Source organism: Anguilla anguilla, chromosome 2, assembly GCF_013347855.1.
Source record: "Anguilla anguilla isolate fAngAng1 chromosome 2, fAngAng1.pri, whole genome shotgun sequence".
Lineage (NCBI taxonomy): Eukaryota > Metazoa > Chordata > Actinopteri > Anguilliformes > Anguillidae > Anguilla > Anguilla anguilla.
Window position 1 is genome coordinate 48,524,819 of NC_049202.1, and position 23,326 is coordinate 48,548,144.

At 42.5% G+C, this 23,326-nt stretch overlaps 1 protein-coding gene across 1 annotated transcript in view; it reads right to left on the bottom strand.

Annotated features, from left to right (window-relative positions):
* Window positions 1-133: 133 nt before the first annotated feature.
* LOC118219764 (voltage-dependent calcium channel gamma-3 subunit-like) overlaps window positions 134-23,326 on the bottom strand; it is a 42,095-nt gene continuing 18,902 nt past the window's right edge. The window contains exons 2-4 of the mRNA XM_035403154.1: window positions 14,459-14,542; window positions 6,138-6,278; window positions 134-4,641 (exon numbers count right to left, since the gene is read on the bottom strand). Coding sequence (XP_035259045.1) covers window positions 4,136-4,641; window positions 6,138-6,278; window positions 14,459-14,542 — 731 coding nt within the window. The 3' untranslated portion in view covers window positions 134-4,135. The remainder of the gene's footprint in view (window positions 4,642-6,137; window positions 6,279-14,458; window positions 14,543-23,326) is intronic.

Genomic DNA, 23,326 nt, shown 5'->3' on the forward strand with positions numbered 1-23,326 from the left:
ATTTATTGTTTTGCTCAGCAGATACTCGGCGTTCTCATGCCTGGTATAATTGAAGATTTTAAGTGAAAAGAAATTCAGACAAGCATGTTTCAATTACATATCAAGCTCTCAAAGGAAGCACAAACACAAGGTGTCATTGTCATGGCTTTTAAATGAGCTTTTATTAGTGCTAATATTCTCTTTACAACTTCTTTTAAGTAAATGAAAAGGTGTGCTTTTCTACTGCATTTATTAAACTAAATTGCTGGCGTCGTTGAGAAGTCACATGGGTGATGTCACTGGCCTCTTGTGCCATGGGGGCCTACGATTTGTGTGCTGTGTTGCTGATTCGATAACAGTCTTCATACAACACAGAGCAGCAGCTTGATTCGATGGGTAATGAGACAATATCACAGCTTGTCCTTTTTATTTGAACACAGTGAGGCCTCCACAGAGCTCTCTTCCCCCTCAATTGAGGTGAGGAAAAGGTCTGTCCAGATCAACTCAGATGGCAGTGACCATGAGACAGGAGAAATGGCTTGGTATAGATTTTAAAATCTCGAAAAACAGACTCATCGAACAAACAAAGCTCATAATCCTACGGACTCTTGCCTTTCCGATAACCACAAACATATACAGAACCTCTTGGAAGTAATACTCTAATGAAGTAGATCTCAAATATGGTACATTCCGACTATTTTGTTTAACAGCAAACTTAACATTAGCTTTACAAAATGGCAGGTACACAGCTAACAGATAACAGCACCGCAAGTGTTGGAAAACCAATGGGTGTGACTTGTGAAGAAATACAGTAATGTGCATGAGAGTGATGCAGATGGTCACTGTCAATGAACATGAATATTCATAAATGGAATGCTTTGGGGTTTGAAGTAGTGGCTCAATGACAGTATCCAAAAAAATAAAATGTTAAACTGTAGTTCAGATATTTCTAATGAAGTTGGGTACAGTCTGATTAGACTCTCGAAGGACAGAAAGACAAATGTCACTGAATTTATACCAATTCTAAATGGCCTGAACAAAAATGAACTGTGCTTGCAAAATATTTACTGTGAATTTAAATCTAGCAAGTCAAAGCCCTTGTATGTTCAAGTAATAAAAACAAAATTGAAGCCCTTAGGTAAAATATGAGCTAAAATCACATCAAATAAAACTGTAACCATACTACTGTTTCTTTATGAATCATACCAGTGGGATAAATACCACATAGGTATGTATGTGGGGGTGTGGGGTCCTTGCAACTGAATCACAATAATACTGATTCAGGACCAGGATCACAATGATACTGATTCAGCACTGGGATCACAATGATACCGATTCAGTATGATACTGATTCAGCACCGGGATCACAATGATACCGATTCAGTATGATACGGATTCAGCACCGGGATCACAATGATACCAATTCAGTATGATACTGATTCAGCACTGGGATCACAATGATACCGATTCAGTATGATACTGATTCAGGACCGGGATCACAATGATACTGATTCAGTATGATACTGATTCAGCACCGGGATCACAATGATACTGATTCAGTATGATACTGATTCAGCACCGGGATCACAATGATACGGATTCAGTATGATACCGATTCAGTATGATACTGATTCAGCACTGGGATCACAATGATACTGATTCAGTATGATACTGATTCAGCACCGGGATCACAATGATACCAATTCAGTATGATACTGATTCAGGACCGGGATCACAATGATACTGATTCACTTCTTTTATCACAGAGTAAATCACAGCATAATAATATGAATTATACAAATACTTTCAAAAGGCCTTTATTAGATCAGGGTATTTTCAACTTGCTGTGCTGTGACAAGACAAAGTTGGTACCATTTTATAAAGTTGTCTTGTACTGCTGTCCAACTTTCCTGACAGCTTCACCTTGAAAACATACACCACATTAGATACTGTGAATGCACTCCAATTTCACTCTCTATCCTAATACTCTGGAAGATTTTAATTATTTATTAGTTTTGGTGCAAAACTGCCCAAAGGTGGTCTGTTCTCTCTACAGCTTTGGCGTGTAACTTTGGGGGGGACCTGTGGCTGTATTTAGGATGCAATGAGTAGAACCAGCCAGAATATTTTGCTGTTGGCAAGATGGTTGTCTGACCAGTGGGCACTAACCCACAGGACAGAATTTTGACATGCTGGGAAACTCACACATGCAGCCTGGTGGAGACTATGTCACTGCAGAAAAGTCGCACTCCTCCTCAGACAAACAGTGCAGGCATACACAGAGGGTACCAACTGAAATCAACCTTTCTGCTCTCTGCACATGGCCTGCCTTTCTTCTACTTTATAAAGAGGATTGATGACTATTCAGCACTTATCCAGACATGGGATTGGGTGCTCAGGTGAAATCTCGCACCGGATTGGCTGGCTGACACCAAAGGTCATGGAGCCACAACACCAGAAAGAGGAGCTGAGGCATTTCACTGGTTGAAACCATTCCACACAGACAGGACACCACACATTAATTTGAAACAGAAATTATTAAAAAAAGGTTTATATATGTTACACTCTCCTAGCTGCTACTCCAGTTTGATTCAATATCTTCGTATTGAATGCAAAGCAATGTCATTTGCCTTTGTAAATGGCTATTCAGGCTGTTACATGGGAGCAAATGGGGCCCAGGTCAAGATCTTGGGCACCTTAAATTTTAATGCAGTATATTTCAGCTGTACTATTCTGTGACACAAAGACTGATCACCAAAATTAGTTGAAAGAAAGATGCTTGAAAAATGTATCTCTATCAACGTCTAGCACTTGATATCCTTGAATTTTCATAATAAAATTCTGTATGTGACCTTCATTTAATTTTCCAAGGATATACATGTGAGTAATTTGAATAATTCAGAGACTTTTAAAATATTCTTTCTGATATATGTGACTATATATGTGCCCAAGTGAACATTTTGCAAGGGAGTAAAAAAAAGTGGGCTGGGTGTAATGCTACTATACACCATATGGCAGTGCCCAAAAAGATGCAAATATCTTGGAATTTGAAAAAAAGGTTTACAGAATTAACAAGATTAAATACCCATGTTGTTCAAAAATGCCATTTAACATGCAAATGTCTACTTTCAGTGGGAGGATTTTAAGTGGTTAGGCTAATCTCTTAGCATTCTCTTGCTCCTTCAAGCAGGTTCTCTGAGCATCACAGAAAACATTGTGTTCCATGTGTTTCAGAGAGGCTGCCTTTATTACACTATTCTTCAGTTACATTGTGTTTCTGCATCAAATGATGTTACTGATGTGGAAGAGAGCAAAATGGCTTTAACATCTAGGCATTGGAAACATTAAAAAGGTTCTGCAGCCCCGGTGACGAACGCAGAGCCCCGCCGCAGATGGGAATGCTGAAAGGTGAGGGGAGGAAAGAGCACAGTGAAAAGGGAAAAGATGCAGAGATGAAGGCCCCCGCAGGTGGCGGACAGCGGGTGCGGTGCCGCGGAGGGTGAGGTGCACAGGAGGCCGCACTCACAGGGTGGAGATGAGAGCGGCAGAACAGAGGACAGTGGCGCAGAGTTTGGAGTGGAGTCCAGACCACCGGGGTCAGCGCAGCACGGGGGAGGGGGGGGGATTGGTGGGGGCGCTGTGTACAATCATCTCAGCGTGACGCGGGCGAACTTGGCGGTGACGTGGGGGGGGAGGGCAAATGACAGAGGAGAGAGAACTCGCTGCTCTCATGCAAAATCATGAGCGCAGATACCCTGACCTCCTTTATTCCTTGGTGTGCTTTTGAACTGAATGCTGCCGAACCTCCCAGGCTGTCACACGAGGAAGGATACTTTTTTAGATGTCCTCTGCTTTCTGTGTTGAGTGCTGTCAATGAAAGGACTCTGGTCTCTCCCAGCAGCCTGCCTTTGGGGGATATCTGATTGCAGATGGGGGTGGAAAGAAAACGCAGTGACTAGAATAGACAAATAAAAGGAAGCACCAATGATCTAACAATTATTCTATATATTTATAGTGTTATAGAAAGAAGTTCCAGCCTAGCAGGCTCCTCCCGTCTCCTGGCAGCTGAAAGGATCTTGTCAGTCCTTGGTTGTACGTCTTGACGTTGGCGCTGCTGATTGTGTCCCCTCACCACCTCCTCCATCTTTGTCTCCTCTCACACAGGGGTGGTCCGCCTGTTCGCTGGGTTACTGTGCAGGGTGTCCTTGAAGTCCTTGGGGATGGAGTTGTGCGCCTGCAGAAACTCCCTCTCGGAGTTGAGCAGCGAGCTCATGGCGGCCTTGGTGGGGTCCCGGGTCAGGGTGTACATGGAGATGTCGGCGGCCGCCGGGCCCGTGAACACCTTGCCCATGGGGGAGGCGTCGCGGGAGCGCGGCTCGCTGGAGCGGCAGGACGAGCGCCGGCGGAAGCGGTAGCGGTAGCTGGGGATGCGGCCGAAGGCGGTCTTTTTCAGCAGCTCGCTGCGCGACTTGGCGCGGAGCTGCCGGTGCTTCTCGATGAACATGTGGACGGCCAGGACGCCCACCATCTCGGCGATGATGAAGGACAGCGCCCCGAAGTAGAAGGACCAGCCGTACGAGTAGCTCTTCTTGGAGTCGCTCTGTCCCGGGTCCCCAGAGTTGGCCGATATGTACACTATGATCCCGATTATATTACTCAGGCCTGTGATGGAGAGAGGGGGAGGGGGGGCAGAGACGATGAGTGGGTGGGGGTTTATACCCAGCAGCTAACACTTCTGACATTCTTTACCATTTACTATTGTGCATATCCTATATGCGTATGTCACAAATTTGTCTAATGGATTAAGGACAAACAAAATTTTTCAGCAAGCGATATGGCTGAAATATGGATGTTCCCATGAAAACTGACCACTGTTATTGCAGTTGGTGAAGATTGAAGGACCAGCACATTTTGTACTGTTGACTAATTGATGTAATGTTTTCTCAAGTCACACACTGTTTCAGCATAATGGAATTTCAGTCAGACACATCCCTCCATTCCAACTGTCTGTATGCATGTCATACTGCAAGTGTGCAATAAAGATGCTTACCACCTGTCACCCAATCGTGGGCAAAATCCCTCGAAGGGGAGAAAGTTAAGGCATTTACTGTAATTGCTTTCCCATTGTATTTCTTGAATTTGTTGTTAATTACCATCCATTTGAGTCTTTAGCTAATCATCCAATTTTATTTATGTAACTGACATGGTGAACTGGGAAGGAGTAGCTATAACTTGAGCACACTGGTGCATGCACGTTCATTACACAGTCATACGGCATGAAATTTGAAAATGTCACAGGGGATCCAGCATCAGAGAAAAAGCATTTTGAATACTACTTAAAGGGAATTGTACTTTAAAGATGTTGTATGCATATGCATAAAAGTATTTGTTGCATGTATACCCAAGCTCTTTAACCCCTGTGTCCTGTTAACTTATTAACTGTTACACTGGGTCAAATTTACCCAGGACATTATTGGGATTTTAAAGCAAAACAGAAATAAAATTTACGCAAAAACACTCAATATATATTATCTTCATCTGAATTCCAATATAAACAGTATATGTTGTTAATAGTTGTTAATAGTTGCCATTTACCTCTGCTAGATTACATTTAACAATGATGTCATTCATTTGGGATAAAGATATCTTTTATATTTTAAAAACCATATCTGTCTATGATAAATTCAAATGAAACAAAGTTTTACATATAGTATAGTATTGATATTATTGTTTAGAACTACATTCTCAATTATGTTTCATTATCTTATATTCAAAGCAACCACACAGGTAAAAAGACAACTACAGATGATGAACAACAAATAAAAACACACAAAAAAAGAATAAAATCTACACTGGTTTTGACAATGTTTATGAAATACATATCTCAAAAGTATCATTCCTCTTTCACTAAAAGTTTAAAACAGGCCAATATGATCCAAACTGAACACAAGGGTTAAATAATGATCCCATGCGAAGCTTTTGGGTAACTTTGAACTACTTAAAGTCTCTGTTTCTTTTTGCTTGGCGCAGAATGTTTTGAAATAACACTTGCGGCTCATTTTCATTCCTTCAGAACAAATAAGTAGTGTCAGTGAAGACGGGACATGGATATTGAAAACATTTCTTTCATACATCACTCCCCGAAGAGCGTTTCTCACCAGCAGACACAAAGAAGATCCCGGCGCTGAGAATAACGTTGTGCCGGCTTTTGTAGAACTCGCTGGCGGCCACGCACAGCCCTCCCATGAACAGCAGCCCCACACTCAGGATGGGGAAGATGCTGGACGCCCTCACTGCACCTGTAGGACATATGTGCACACCTCCAATCAGTGGCAGCTGTGCCTTCATGGGTGGTAACTGTGCTTACGTGGTAACAAGGGCATTGAGGACATTAGTCAGTAGTAAGTTGACGTTCCTTGATCTGATTATTTATACTTACGTGGTACCTCAGAGGTATCTTATGTATGTTATTTCTAATGTTTTCACTATCTTGATTGTTGTGAAGCCATTGTTGTGATTATTAGCAAAATGTATAAACAAGTTTGTGGACTGTTTAAGTCCACAAACTGTGGACTTAAAAAGCTAAAGACTTCATTCATTTTAACTAATTGCCTTTGTCTTTTGTATTTTTGGGGCTAAGCTACCAAGCCACATGCTAGCTAGGCAGAACTCTGACTGTACTACTATACCTAGGGTGAGCAAATCTCATGCTATTTTTTGGTCTTTAGTAACCTCCAAATAAAGGGCACCCATACAAAAAGACATGCAGTACAAAAGGGTTTGATTGCAAAGTAATTTGTAATGTAAGTGTTTAATGTGACTGAAAATGTACCAAACAGTATTCTTACAGGAGGCTGCAGAGGCCTATCCTTTGAGCACATTGATAGAGGAATAACGTTAATGATCTCAACAAAGTATTTGCATGGCAGATGTAATGCAATTACCTTATTGCACAGCTTATCTCTGACATATTGTGTCGTTACACATCAAGATATATTAACTCATTTATGAATACTCCTGGGATTTTGGCCCCACCACACCTGTTGTATCAGGGCTATTCTCTCAAAATGTATTTCAAACCCCTGACCTCAGCTTGTCCTGGGAGGGAACGTGGTGGTTGGGGTCTGCTCTTCCCAGAGGCATTGATCTTAGCTGCGAGTAACTCAGGCTTCACAGATTACACACAGTGCAGCAGACCACATCTGAGCCCAGGTCCACACGCACACGCCTCTCTCCAATTAGCTCCAGACCACTTGGAGCAGAAGAAACCGCACTTGCCACACATGAGGCATCTCCAGCTCAGTGACCTGACAGTGGCAATCTCAGTCAGATCAAGACCAAACGGCTTGATGGAAACAGGACACCCAAACCACAGAATCGACACTTCACACGACTGTGATCAACATCTGCATGCTGTACCGACTCTCCTCGCGACCTCGTCATGGACCTGTGGGTTGCCATGTGTTGCTTAATGTTTGAAATTATTTCACTATTTAGCTTTCTAACTAAGAAACCTGTTAATTGTATCAGAAATCAAGAGAAAGTTAAATATTCAAAGAATTACTAACTACTGTATCATAAACAATTCACATGTTCTCCTGGTTCACATTGCAACAAGCACACAATTACAGTGAAATCCTGAAAACTGCTCATGGAATATTAAATCCAAAAGGAAGATAGTCATGCATTATGTGGATTGAAAAATCTGGCCAGGAACAATCAAAGTGAGGACCATTGGTGATTACTGACACGGAACGTAACTATTACCCTTTTGGAAAAAAAGGTACTGCAGACCTTTGATGTAGAAAGAGATAAAAGACCACCTTAACTCACTTGCAATAATAAATTCCTCATAGGGATCCAAGTAGAAATTATCATTCATAGGCATTATCAATTCACTTTGTATCCGGCCTTTCTACAAAGCTGGTTATATCTATTGACGTACACATGCCCATTTCCATATCTAAAGTGAACAATCTTAATGCATATCATTGACAGGCTTCATTGAGAGGCAGCACTTGAACGGCGATTTTTGGACGTGCGTGTCTTTGAAGGTTAACACTTCCACTCTGTCTGGGAAAGAGCAGCCAGTTGATTGTTATTCAGACGTGCCTCCTCTCTCCTGGGGTCGAGGAAGATTCTCACCTTCTCATCTGCCCCTTATCTCCTCTCCCCTGCACCCCTCCGCCTCCTCCTCTATCTCTCCCTTTCTCTCTTTCCTTATTATGTTTTTCTCTTTTGAGGATAAGCAGCCTCCCATGGTGCACTTCATTAATAAATCGGACCCTGGGGGGAGATTAAATATTCCTCCGTCTTCTTGTTTTCGTGCTATTGTTGGTAATGTATCACTGGCCAAACAGCCCGTGATTACATATTGAAATTGCGGGTCTCCATTAGCGGGACATGGATAGCAGCCGTGCCGCGCGGGAGGAGTGATTGCGGCGTCGCAGGCAGGGCGAGGTTCTCAGAGGGGCCGCAGCCATGCGGAGAGCAGCTATCGCTCACGTCCCCATCTCTCCTCTTAGAGAGAACAGAGCAGGATCACTTCTCTTAGAGAGAACGGAGCAGATCACTCCTCATATAGAGAGCGGAGCAGGATCGCTCCTCTTAGAGAGAACAGAGCAGGATCGCTCCTCTTAGAGAGAACAGAGCAGGTTCGCTCCTCTTAGAGAGAACAGAGCAGGATCACTCCTCTTAGAGAGAACAGAGCAGGGTCTCTCCTCTTAGTGTAAATGGAGCAGGATCTCTCCTTTTAGTGTAAATGGAGCAGGCTCGCTCCTCTCACAGAGAGTAGAGCAGGATCTCTCCTCTTAGTGTGAATAGAGCAGGATTGCTCCTCTCATAGAGAGTAGAGCAGGATCTCTCCTCTTAGTGTAAATGGAGCAGGATCTCTCCTCTCATAGAGAGTAGAGCAGGATCTCTCCTCTTAGTGTAAATGGAGCAGGATCTCTCCTCTTAGTGTAAATGGAGCAGGATCTCTCCTCTCATAGAGAGTAGAGCAGGATCTCTCCTCTTAGTGTAAATGGAGCAGGATCTCTCCTCTTAGTGTAAATGGAGCAGGCTCGCTCCTCTCACAGAGAGTAGAGCAGGATCTCTCCTCTTAGTGTGAATAGAGCAGGATTGCTCCTCTCATAGAGAGTAGAGCAGGATCTCTCCTCTTAGTGTAAATGGAGCAGGATCTCTCCTCTTAGTGTAAATGGAGCAGGATCTCTCCTCTCATAGAGAGTAGAGCAGGATCTCTCCTCTTAGTGTGAATGGAGCAGGATCTCTCCTCTTAGAGTGAGAGGAGCAGGATCTCTCCTCTTAGAGTGAGAGGAGCAGGATCTCTCCTCTTAGAGTGAACGGAGCAGGATCTCTCCTCTTAATGCGAGTGAAGCAGAAACGCTCCTCTTAGTGTAAATGGAGCAGGATCTCTCCTCTTAGAGTGAGAGGGGCAGGATCTCTCCTCTTAGAGTGAGAGGAGCAGGCTCACTCCTCTTAGAGTGAGGAGAGCTGGCTCGATCCTCTTAATGCGAGTGAAGCAGAAACGCTCCTCTTAGTGTGAGTGGAGCAGGATCACTCCTCTTAGTACGAGTGGAGCAGTGTGACCCCAAGAAAACAGATCGGCAGAAACAAAAAGAGACATAGAGTCCCTCCATCCTGCAGCACCATTTGCAAGACGAGTCTGGGAAGAGGTCCAAATGTACCCAGTCCATTTTCCATCACAATCACAATATGTTATAATCAGAGTTATTTTGAAAATGACTATCTGTATTTCCTGTCTACAGAATGTCAGTGTGTATGTGCTTAGAGGAGAAAAAGCCAAAATACTTTTTTTATCCAGTTTTATTAGTATTGATACTAATTGATGAAAACTCTCTTCCATACTTGTTCCTGTGTTCCTGCCCTGCCACTTGTTTCTGGCTACTGAACATCTGGCTACTGGCATCTCCACAGAGATTCCCCTTGTAGGTTGCATGTAACAAAATAATACATTTGGATATAGATACCAGAAAAACAAACAAACAGAACGAAACATTATTTTATTCCCTCTATCCTATAATGTGCGACTGCATGACAAACATGCAATATACATTTAGTTATATTTAGAGACATACATATGCTGAGTAAGAGAGGACTAAGGTGGCATCAGTCCTGGACTCCAGCTCAAAGAGGGACCAGCGACACACAAACACATATAAGTTTGGACAAAATAATGGAAACACCACATGAAAGAGACTTTGAAGTAAATAAATCACAGTTACAAAGGCAGCTGCACAGATGAGTCACAGTACTGTATGTTGAAAACCAATCAGCAGTATGTTCCAGCTAGAAAAGGTCTGGCAATCAGAACTTTGGCATATGATTTGGTTTCCAAAGCAACATGCAGTAAGGCTAACTAACAGAGTTATAAGTGGCCCAAATAGTCAGTGCCTGAATTGCAGGTATATTGGTCACTACATTAAAAAAAAAAAAAAAAATTATTTGATGTGTTAAGCGGAGCAGAATCAAAAATTATGACATTTGTGACAAAAAGTATATGCCAAGCACAAACTGCATCGGTAAAGAGGTCACGGTAAACAGTGGTCAAAGCTCACCGACTTAAACAGATGGACACAAGATAGTTGCTAAAGACCCCAAAACTATGGTCTCAAAACGACTACAATTCTCAAAATACCACAGAATCGAATCTCTCTGTGACCCAGTCTCAACAGAAGCTGTATATCATGACCTTCACAAAGCTGGTTTTTATTCAGGGCTGCCATTGTTTCCAAGGCTAATGCACAAAGATGCATGAACTGGTGTAATGAGCACAGCACCTGGGCTTACACAAGGAGAAAGCCATGGGAAGCCTTGAACCCACAATGACTGTGTAAACACTCTGAAACATGGTGGCAATCTGTAATGGTATTGAAGTCACTGATAGATCTGCATGGTTGTATAATGGACAACAGCCATTTTACAAGACGCACAGACACACACACAATATCCTCAGAAAATGATTGTGAGAATGAAGGCTGAAAACACCAAGGAATGTGAAAATTCATCTAATAGCATGGATGGCACTTACTGGAACTTCTGACAGAACTACTGTACCTTCAGTGCAGCGAGACTCAAAGTGGGTCACAGAGAGAGCGATTCGTATTACAGCACAGCGCTTGCAACTGAGCTGTTAAACCAGGCTTCACTAACACTGATTTTGTTTATCGTGCCATGTTGAAAAAACAAGGAATTGAAGTGAAACGCGGAATATGTAATGTGCGAGACCCTATGACCTTATAATAATTGTTTATGTTATAGGCATCCATGCATACTGGTAAAATATATAGCATTTCCCCAATTTTTGCTGAAGATAAATCCCATAGTGTTTCAAGCTTCTATGGCTTGATTGTTACTGCAAGGATTTTATTTTTTAGGTCACATCTACCTTATTATACAGGGCAGCTATCATCCCATACAAGACAGGTAATTTTTGGTCAAATTACAGGGTCAGCATTATTCAAAATGTCTTTATTATATACTGTAAATTAATTTTAGCTCTGTCCTCAGCATTCTTATTGAAAGTGTGCTTTAGGTGTCTAAATATTACATATTCTCTGGAAAATCTAAAAACTAGACTACTAGATTGACTTACTTCTTTCATGCAAACTAAGTGGAATATTGTTGGGCAAATCACATAGTACGTCACTAGCTGCCATTACTGTACACTTACGATAGACTGGATTTTAATTTGATATTTAAATTTTGGATCTGGCCATTGTGATTCACAATTCACTGTGGTAGCTAGATTTATTCAACCATACATGATTACAACATAAATAATGTTACGATCATTTCTATCCTTTAGAAAGGGGTCAATATATTCTTGTATCTTATGCAAAATAAATGGACGATGTGAGGTTTAATTTCTCATGTTTGTTCGGCATGTGTGTGCGTGTGTTATGACATTTAAAAAAATGTTTTCTCCATTTTCTATTTTGCATAATTTTGATACTTAGACTTGATGAAAGTAGCTGGTCTCTGGTTATTAGAGCTCAGTGTTGCACCACAGGTCATTTATTGTCCATGAGAGGTGCATTGTAGCTTTGCCATGTTGAAGCACAACGCACACTTGCTTAACTTGGAGGAACTTTGGAATGGGCATGAGGTTAATTTGTTCCCTGCAACTGTGCTTCAATGGCAAAACAATCCAATCAGTGGCTGGAAGAGTAGGGATATCTGCATAGACAAGCATGGCTCTTCTCTGAAGCATGTGACATCAGCCACCACTTCCTTATCACAGTTTGCAAGTTGGACTCACACGAACAAAGGAAGACACTTCATGTGTAGCTTCACAGATGGACCTGCTGACACCTGATCAATCAGTGGCTGCTGGTGTGCCATGAGAAGCTATGATCCCATCCGACTGAAACCCTCCCACCCCTGGGCGATGTTTGGGCCATGTGTCACCAGGCAGGGCTGCCCGGCACAGCTGGCACTGGCATGCTCCAGAATCAGAACATTGCCCTACCTGGATGAGCCACCCAGTATTCCTTCCTGTCCAGTTTTGATTGATGTGATCCATAACACTCCCAAAAATGTGAACTCCCTTATTTACCAAAAGCTTGTTCCTGTAATGATTGATTGGCTAAAGTCATTACCCTGAATAAAGCAGTGTGAAGGCCTCTTCCTCCGAGAACCAACACATTATACAACACACTGTAAAATGTAGTATAGCCTGATTGCAGAAGACATGTAATGCACATGTGGCTTCAAGGAAAGTGACCATGTCAGTGAAGCAGACCACTATGATGAGCACAGCTGTGTGTTGGGAAGCTAACTTCACTATGGGGCGGCTATCGGTCTGAATGCATCCAGGTTTGTGCTAGTGCACTAATTAACACAGTCTGCTGGGGGTGCACATCCTTACCAAATACCGCTTCATCCTGAGTCTATTCTGCACTCTCATCTTCAGATGGTAAAGAAAGAGTCTCGCTCCTGCTTGTCTCCAGCCTCGTCAGTAACAGCAGCTCGTAATGAGTTTAGCTGTGAGCAAATCACCACCAGCCATTCCCAGATGGGATCACTCAGCCTCAGAGGCTGCAAAAAGCTGCCCCACATGGATATTTCCTTATTTTCTGCCTGCCTGCTTTGTTAGACATGAGGGCCAAGCCCGGATTTTAAAAGACATTTTCTGTTTACAGGTCATTCTGTGCCAATTTTAAAACTTGTCCATTTCATTTTTTTTTCTAGAAAATTCATTGGATAGAGTTCTGACTGAGTCCAAGGCAAAGTTTTTGTATAGAGATAAGCATTTTCCAGAGTGTAAAGGGAATTTATAATTTGATTAAAACTATGACCTCTTCATGTAGAAGCCCAAATGAACATTAGAGATATGTTTCGAGGAGCCCTGTGAATCAATATATAAATCGAAGGAAATTAATGCAAGGTGCTGTACGTGATGATTACTACCTTGCTGCTAGAAGCCCTGGCAATTAAAAAAAAAAAAAGTATATTTCTGTTTTTGACTTCCCTTTGACTGGTCACAATTTAAAGGTGAAATGGGAAAAATGCTAAATGAAACGAAATGTATTTTTTGTAGCACCCACAAGCCAACTAATGAAAGGGAAAGCTGAATGGAAAGGCACACATGATCCCTATATCTTATCTAATTTAATGCTCCTCTCTGCCCCACTATTTTCAGAGGTCTGATCAGCAGATCCTGCCAAGGCATATGTGGCTTATAGCCGGTTGACATCATCCCAAACCCAGCTCACACAACACAACATGCCACAACACCCGAGGAAGGGAGGAGGGGTCCCTAGAGATCAAAGATTGTGCACTTTTCAAGAAACACGCCACTGAAAAGGATGCCACTGAAAACAGAGAAGATAAATCTCAGTTTTACGTCCATGTCAGTTCTTACATAACTATCCAGTACGTCAGAGGGGTGTAATGTGGGTCCTTGAGGGCGATTGCTATATTTGTCACTGAGCTAACTTCATGATATGCTTGATTGGATGTATCTAGTGTTTCACCCAGATTTTATGCAACATTCAGTTGCCAAACAATTTAAAGGCACAGAGAGAGAATGGTCTAAATGGCCGTGTTCCTTGTTCTAATACAGGAAATTTAGAAGCATCAAAAAGTGAGAAAGACCTCACCCGTTTAACCACCCTTTTTTATTTATACTGCTTGAGAGATATCAAGAATATCAAAAAATAAAATAAATAGCAATTTTGTCTGATTCAATGTCTGGTTCAAATTTAAAGTTAAAAACAAAGCAGAATATTGCTACCCGGGCTACACACTATAATGCTCATGCCGGACTGCAAAATTCAGTAAGGATACACTTTAGCGACACAGTTTCTGTGTATTTTCGAGTAATGGCGTATAGTGGCAGGTGTGTGAATCTGTGTGTGTCTGTGTGTGCGTGCGTGTGTGTGTATGTATGCGTGCATGTGTGTGTATTGCACGCGTGCGTGTGTGTGTTTGTGCGGGAAGGGGCCGACACACTCACGTAGTAGGTACTCGGCTGCGTCCTGCTCATAGTCGGCGTCCTCTAGAAAGTGGTCGATTTTCTTGCAGACTCCTCTGAATGTTCCTGTGGCGATGAAAGAACACAGACGCACACAGCTGCTGTTAGCCTCCCACTGCGCGCTCAGAGTCGGGGATGGGGGGGCGGGGGGGGGGGGGGGGGGGGCTCACCGTTTCAGGGCGTGCGCCACTGCCAGGTATAAAGTTTATAATCAACCCCGTGTGCCAGCGAGGCCGCTTCGTCCCGGAGACCGAGGTGCGGAGCGTCTGTCAGCTAACGCGCAACGCAAGCCCCGCGCCCCCTGAATGTGCGCACGGCCTGTGTGTGCGGATGTGCACGCGCGCTTTAGCATGTGAGCCTGTGTGTGCGGATGTGCACGCGCGCTTTAGCATGTGAGCCTGTGGGTGCGGATGTGCACGCGCACTTTAGCATGTGAGCCTGTGTGTTTGGATGTGCACGCGTGCTTTAGCATGTGAGCCTGTGGGTGCGGATGTGCACGCGCGCTTTAGCATGTGAGCCTGTGTGTTTGGATGTGCACGCGTGCTTTAGCATGTGAGCCTGTGTGTGCGGATGTGCACGCGCGCTTTAGCATGTGAGCCTGTGGGTGCGGATGTGCACGCGCACTTTAGCATGTGAGCCTGTGTGTTTGGATGTGCACGCGTGCTTTAGCATGTGAGCCTGTGGGTGCGGATGTGCACGCGCACTTTAGCATGTGAGCCTGTGTGTTTGGATGTGCACGCGCGCTTTAGCATGTGAGCCTGTGGGTGCGGATGTGCACGCGCACTTTAGCATGTGAGCCTGTGTGTTTGGATGTGCACGCGTGCTTTAGCATGTGAGCCTGTGGGTGCGGATGTGCACGCGCACTTTAGCATGTGAGCCTGTGTGTTTGGATGTGCACGCGTGCTTTAGCATGTGAGCCTGTGGGTGCGGATGTGCACGCGCGCTTTAGCATGTGAGCCTGTGTGCGCGGATGTGCACGCGCACTTTAGCATGTGAGCCTGTGTGTGCGGATGTGCACGCGTGCTTTAGCATGTGAGCCTGTGTGTGCGGATGTGCTTTTTGTGTGCATGTGCACTATACCATGCGTGTATCTGTGAGTGCGTGCTAATACGACTGTACGCAAACGTAATATGGGATACCAGTCAGTCCCTTTAATTCTGTAATTGAGCACATTCCTGAAAAGGAAAAAAAGAGCATATACACTCTGACACTGTCAGGAGATAATGACAAATTAAAAAAGAACATTCCTGCCCTCAGGCTTAATATGAGACACATTACATGTGCAGTACATGCTTTTTTCATTCCCCACCGACAGTTCCATCATCAAACCTTTTCAGTTTCTGACAGCCAATCAGATTTGTATCACTGAGCCCAAGTTGGCCGTAAATTACATCAATTGCCATTTTAAAGAAGCGTATATCCCTATGGTTTTATACCCAGTGGTAGCGGGATAATGAAGGAACTACTTAGTATTGCACATCAAAGGAATTAAAGATCATGGCGTGAAGCCTATGGAATACATATCTCTATCATGGCAGCAAAAAACCGCCAACAGGGTGACAGAAGAATAGTAGCCCATGTTATGGCAAGCCATACTGTTACCCACAGCTACCTTCATCATGCGTGAGACAATGTCACAGTTTTTAAATAATGACTCCAGATGTGGAGAAAGAATTTTTTTAATCTATGGCAATGGGCATGAACATAACATAACACAGGAGTAATAAGCTAGACAGTGGAAAGACAATCCCACCAATCAGTGCACACCATTCATCCATTAGACTATTTCAAGAGTCATACACAAATAAGTATGACTTATCTACTATTGCACTATTTGTGCAAATTCCAATGAGTCCAACACATTACCAATAAAAAATCGACTGGATGTGCTGAATTTCCCCTCTTAGTTGTCCCACAATGGACACTACAATCTACCTCTACATGTTAACAATACATCGTACGTATAAGACTACATTATGCATAGAAGAGAGACATTTTTAATGAGCTTGTTCATTAAAAAGATTTACTCAGACTATTACAGAATCTAAGGGGGAGAATCAAAAAATAATATGCTGGGCAAAGGCAAAAATGTCTTTGGGAAATTTTAATCTGAGTTACGCTAGGATCATGTGAAAACCCTTCTTGTGTCCATAAAGCTTTTTATATTTTAATAGTTTGTTCTTATACATTGTACCAAATGTTTAACAATTCATTCTACTTTACCACAGGGTCAAATTCTATGTTCACAGGAAGTCAAACAGTAAAAATGGTCATGCTGTACTGATGCATATGAAATATTTAAGATGGCATTAAAGAAACATACATAGTGAATTTAGTCTATCTCCGTCTTACGGAAGCCTCTGCTTATAATATGAAGAGAGAAATATGCTGTAAAGCGGGGCATCTCCATGAGTTCATCTCCAAACCGTAATTTCTACATGTTCACTGAATGCTAAAATTCAGGGCACACTGCTGCCTAGCACTAATCAGCTCCTTTTCTGGTAGCTATAGCTGACTGAGGTGGGAGAACTCAAGGAAGAAAATAATAATAACTCTTTAATCTGTTCATCAGCTAGCGGCTAAAATTAGTCTGGTAAGGTCTGGATGAACGTTGGGCTGCTGGGGTTCTCCCCACTTATGTGCGATAAACTTGAATTTCTGAAAAGCTGAACACTTTCTTCCCCTCTGCACATCCTGGAATATGATATATGTGTGCTTTGGGTGGAGTCTCGCTGAAAAGACGATGTGTCCCATTGAATTGTTAAGTGCATTCAGGTTTGAGATAAATGCACTTTTAAAATCTGGTTTGATCTATGCAGCCTTTGCCTATCGGCCAGCGTGTGGAATTACAGCTCAATCACTATTTAAATGAACGACGTGTAGGAAAGCGGAATAAAGCCAAGAGTTCCCAAAAGGTTGATCATATGAATAAAACACAACAAAAAAGTTGGGAAACCACTTAGGTACTGAAACAAAAAAGTAGATTTATTAAGCCCTTAACACACAAACCGAGTATCTAGCGCTGGAGCAAAGGAGGCTATCTGCACTGCTGACTATGTGCTGGTGACACGTTTCGAGCCCAACCTCTTTCCTCAAGCAGCATTCACTCCCCAACTAGTTACATGCAAATATCCTCCCTCTCTGAAGTACCCTGAGGAAATACATTATTATCATTTTTTTTTTACTTCTATTGATTTTATATATTGATTTTTAGATTAGTTTACTGTTTTGAAATTATTACAATGCAAAGCCACGACTTGGATTTCCATGTATCAAATTCTGTCTGTACTGAACCTCTGTGACATGATATTGTCTTATAAAAAATCTAATTCGATAATAATTAGGTCTAATATGCTCATTTGGCTCATGGACACAGTTGTATATAATTTTAACTGAAAAAGTGTGAGAAAACAGGTATAGTGAGAATTATTGTGCTCATTATAATAATTAGCTTGTTGCAAAAATGAGAAAAGAAAATTGATCTTTGCTGTTAAGTGTTAATTGTTAATGCTGCTGCCTGCCTTACTCAGTACATTATTCATATGCACCACAGACTCCATACATACATTATCATGTTACCTATCTATACATCTGTACTGTAGGCTTATGCGTTTTTGTAACTAGTCTATGCACCTTGCTCAAGGGTATAACTACAATGTCCCATTTGGGAACTGAACACACAACCATCTGGTTACAGCCCCAAATCTTCAGTCTGCAGCTTGTTCATTACAGAAAACACTGCTTCAGCCGGAACCCCATGTGAATGTACAAGCCACCTACCCCAACACATGACACCCCGTGTGCGGAACATACTGACTTTTTCCAATTCAATTGACGTTTTCATAATCTCATTTCTTATTGGCAGGACTTGATCGCTCTCTTTCACGTTTTCTAGAACCTACTCTGTTTCACTGTTTTCTGTTTCACTTCAATTAAGCAGTGAAGATATCGATGCATTAGAATGAATCCCAGCAATGGCTGTTTAGCATGACGCAGTTTGATCTGCATTGTGTGAGGGAGGTGAGAGAAGAGGAGCCGCAATTACTGAGCCCACCAGCCTCAAGGTCACGACTCAGTGGAACAAGCAGAGCTGCCTTAACAAGGAAAAGAGGGAGCAGGAAGACAGATCAATGAGAGACATGCCACTCACTGTGTATGTGTGTGTGTGTGTTTGTGTGTGCACGTACGTGTGTGTGTGTGTTTGTGTGTGTGCGTACGTGTGTGTGTGTGTGTGTGTGTGCGTACGTGTGTGTGTGTGTGTGTGTGTGTGCGTACGTGTGTGTGTGTGTGTGTGTGTGCGTGTGTGTGTGCAGTGCAAATTTGTGCATTTCCAGTCCAAAGGGTGACAACAGCCATAACAGAGCATCACAATTTAAAGACCCCAGCCAGAACAATAGAACACAAAACAGAACACAAGACCCCCTTGCCTGTCATGGTATTGTTTCCCTTTAAAAAATGAAATAAATTAATAATGTTCACACATGAACAAAAAAGAACAAACTACTAACTCTAGCAACAGCTTTCAAATTCTTACCAAACTCAGCAAGAAGAATTCAAAGACAGGAGATAAAAAGGAACAGGCTATTCTTTAAAAAATAAAAGAAAAACCTGTCTCTTGAAGTATCTTAAAGTCAAGATGAAGCAGGAAAGATTTGGGCTCTAATTAAAGTAGCTCTGTAGAAGCATGCAGCCACAATCACAGAAGGGCAGCAAGCAGCCTTCCCAGATCTCTGGGAAGTGGCTCCACCTAATAGGCAATTAAAGGGAAGTTCTGTGCGTAGACGTGTGTGTGTGTGTGTGTGTGCACGTATGTGTGTGTGTGTAGGTGCACGTGCACATGCATGCATGTCTGTGTGTGTATGCGTGTGTGTGCGTATGTGTGTGTGTGTACGTGTGTGCGTATGTGTGTGTGTGTGTGTGTGTATAAGTGTGCATATGTGTGTGTATGTGAGTGTGCATTTGTATGTTAATGTGTATATGTGTGTGTGTGTGTGCGCGTGTGTGCGTGTGTGCGTGCGAGTGTGTGTGTGTATACAGGAGGAAGGGGCATGCATCTCCTTATTCCCACAGCATCAGTCAAGAGGGTCGAGCTGTTAATAACTGCTGTCACCTGCCATTTGCCTCCAGATCCCTCATGCACAGGGTGCTATTGCTCTCTATCCTCTTGTAGCCCTCAGTGGATTGTACATCACTGGTTTGTAGTGAGTAAAAACAAAATTGTTTTTTTTGTTATCTTGACCTGTTGGTGTCACACAACTACCTGTGAATGGAGAAATTACATGATCCGTATTTACACAGATAATTAATCCATTCATCAGCCCATCCATTATCATTCACCAGTAATGCTTTTAAGGGGTCTGACTGAGCTTGGCTATTACAGATCTATGCAAGACAAACCACAGCCTGGGGAGGAGAGTAATACATTCCTGGGCATAGACAAAAACACATATGTTGAGTTGGACGGAGCACGGAATAGACATTTAATTTAACCCAGACAGCATGCATAGATGATAGGAAATGTACTTGTTAGCTCCTGTTTTATGGCAAAAAAATGATTAAATATCAAACAATATTGGCCATCTGAATATGAAACTGCATAGGTAGAAGAAGCACAACATTGTTTAGAGCTATGTATTACAAACCAAAAAAACCCCAAAAACAACAGTAAACAGTAAAATCATGCAGCATATGGCTGCTTTTAGAATCTATCTGATGTGGTTAGGCATATGTTTCCATTTTAATAACCCAAACTACCAAAATGCAGCACTTTACCATAATGACAGATGCAGTGGTGTCCAAACTGCTCCAAAGAGGGCCTGCTACATTAAACAGGAAAATATTTAATTGTCTTTTATCTGTCCACTACTCTGCTGCGATCACTGTAAACACTCTTTCAGTAAATAACCTCTCTTTTTAAAGTGAGACACGATTATCCTCTTAACAGGAAAGCTAATGTCATTATCTCATTAGTCCCTCGAGAAAAAAGAACACAGCACCCTTCATGAAAGAATTTATGATGCAATAAAGTCGTTTTCATCTTAAAAACTTTTCAGTGCCTTTGAGGAAAAAGATTAAATATTTCTAGAAAGCATATCTTAAACCTAAAGTTGGTTCTAATGAATAATGGCATGTTTAAAGAATATTTTAAGTGAATATGAGATAACAACGGTTATGTTTTTATGTGTATAAATAATTGATTGTATATACCGTGCTCAGTATTGGCCAGATCCTGACTCCAGTGCTTTTTACATACTCCTATCTTCACAGGATTTATGTGCATCTGAGACATGCTCACCCTCACTTGAGCTAAGCAGGTGCTTAACTCCAAAATGGCTGATCCATGCAGAGCTGCACTGAATATAGTTAAATTAGTTCATCCCAATCCGCACCCGCAGATGGACAAAATGAATTTGCCCAGAGCTCCCATTCCAATTCCATTCAGTTAATAAACCCCTCTACTTGGTGCTGCAAGGTATTTGCATTAAAAAGTGGGAACATATGTGTTGATCGGATTCTATTTTAAGGAGGACGCACCTACATTTCAATGAGATGCCATCCCAAGTGTGCATCTCCCATGCTTATCCTACCTAAGAGACCCAAGCCAGGATGCACAGAGGGAAAATAAGTGTTCACAAAGGGATGTTAAGCACACATATCTCAAGCCAGGATCATCTATATGAATGGGATGCACTCATGAAATGAGTGACTCACTGATATTCTTCCTGGGGCATGTGAGCTTTAGATTGGGTATAGTGAGGAATAACGGAAGCCCGATCTAGCCTCAGCCACGGTGACATTATGTGTCCTGGAAATCACTTAAAACAACCAGACACCTCGGCATCTGCATCTCACACCAGGGCTAATGGAATAGGACGAATGTCCTGCTGTTGATGGAGGGAGAAGGAGAGGGCTTGTAGGAAGAGGAATTTTCAATTAATTCCAGCCTTTGGACTGCGCCACATCTTGTCCGTTTCTATAGCTTTAGTTCCTCCTAGTGAGCAAAGGGCAGGAAGCCGCTCCTGGGCATTAGACCTTTCAGCCGAAGAAAACAGGCCGCACACAAAAGCCACTGGAGTGAATAATTCAACAGAGATGTCTTTAAAATACGACAGCTTTGCTGGGGGTTGGGGGGGGGGGGGGGTGGTCTGCGGGGTGGAGGGGGTGGGGGAACTCACAAGATTAAATGTGCACAAATCAGATATCCTTTGCCAGAGCTGCACAAGCCTCCTTCCTATTGCTTCCCAAACCTTTCCCCATGCAGGGACACAAAGGAAGAGAAAGGCAGAAATGGATAAAATAAAGAGAATGTTTGGCAAAAGGAAATGTATTATTAAACTTACTGAAATGTATTCTGCCATTTTTATTCAATCTGTTTTTCTCTGTCTTTCTACAAATGTTAACAGCCTGACTTTCAAGGGGAACAAGTGCGGAAATTGACAGAGCGTTCGGTGCTGCAAATAAGCATCCTTATGAGAGGAGTGTCTGTGCCGTCTCTAAGATTATATGTTCCTGATAGGAGTGGTTTAAAAACCTTCTCCCACCGTTCTCCTCAGCCAAAGCAGAGGGCAGTCATTTTCCCCACTCATCCTTAAGGGGAACTCAGAGAAATGCAGGAGCAAACTGCTCAAGCTGTAATCTTCTCTGTGCTACTCAAAGAACACGAGTCGTGTCTTCAGAGGACATATTTGGGTAGTCCAGACTCCAACAACGCCCCTATCATGGAGAGCTGGAAGTTAACATGGGACCATTAATGGTATAGACACTCTCTCTCTTCTGGAGCCCAGAATGAGCATAAGTGTTAAGCCACACACGGCCCTGAAGCTAAATTCAGCCTTTTCACCTATAAGATGCCAAGTTCATTCATTTGGGTGGGTAAGAATGACATGTTAAAAAAGATCCTCAGTAAGTAACTGAAGTAATACGACAATGAAACAGGAGCGGCGAGTTTTAAAGTGTAAGTGAAAGCATTTGTACTTATTAGACAGTTTTATAAACCTGCTCTTTTAGAGGGCCTACTGGCTTTATTTCATTACAGCAAATTCAATACAGAATGGGTAACGTAGGATGTATCAGAAAAGACAGCACCTTATTTCTCCCATCATCAGTCTACAGCCATGATCTTCAGTCTCTACCTCCAGCTGTTCCAATAGTGACCCACTTTCCGACCCTACTGTTAAATCAAGTGCAGCTGTGCATTACTTTTTCTGTTTAACGTATTATTTTATGAAACATTCTGTACATCTCAAGATCTATCCAATGCCTTAATAGGATATTTCTGTAGCGATAGCCATGACATGAGGTTGGAAATGGTGCATTTTTTTTGTTCTTGCATGACAGCAGCGAGCGATAAAACCACTCCCTCCTCATGGATGCTTATTCTTCCGCTTGAAAGATTAGCTTCTAGTACAGTACTTGGTGCATTTTGTTCCACAAACAAACACTGTCTGAAGTTGAGTGAATCGATAGGAGTGAGGAGCAGTGCTGGCTGCATTGCATCCTTCATTGCTGCCCTGATGTTTAACGGTCAGTGCTCAGCTTTTAGCCTCAAACACACGGATGTTTTTGTTTGATGCCCTTAATGTTTCAAAGAATATCTTCATTGTGCCGTTGAAAGCCCATTGGTATTGGTTTTTTGCACCATGCGTTTTAAAGATTACTGTCAAAGCTGTTCACACAAATATGCTGCCAGCTTTGCTTTACCCTGAAACAGTGAAAACCTGGCAGCACTTTAAAATACAAATTAGAGAGAAAGAGGCAGCAATAGCATGGATGCCTTGTGGAAACCAAGCTGTTTTTCGCCAGTTCCTGAAATTCTTTTCCCCATAATAGTGGGACGAGTCACAGAGCTAA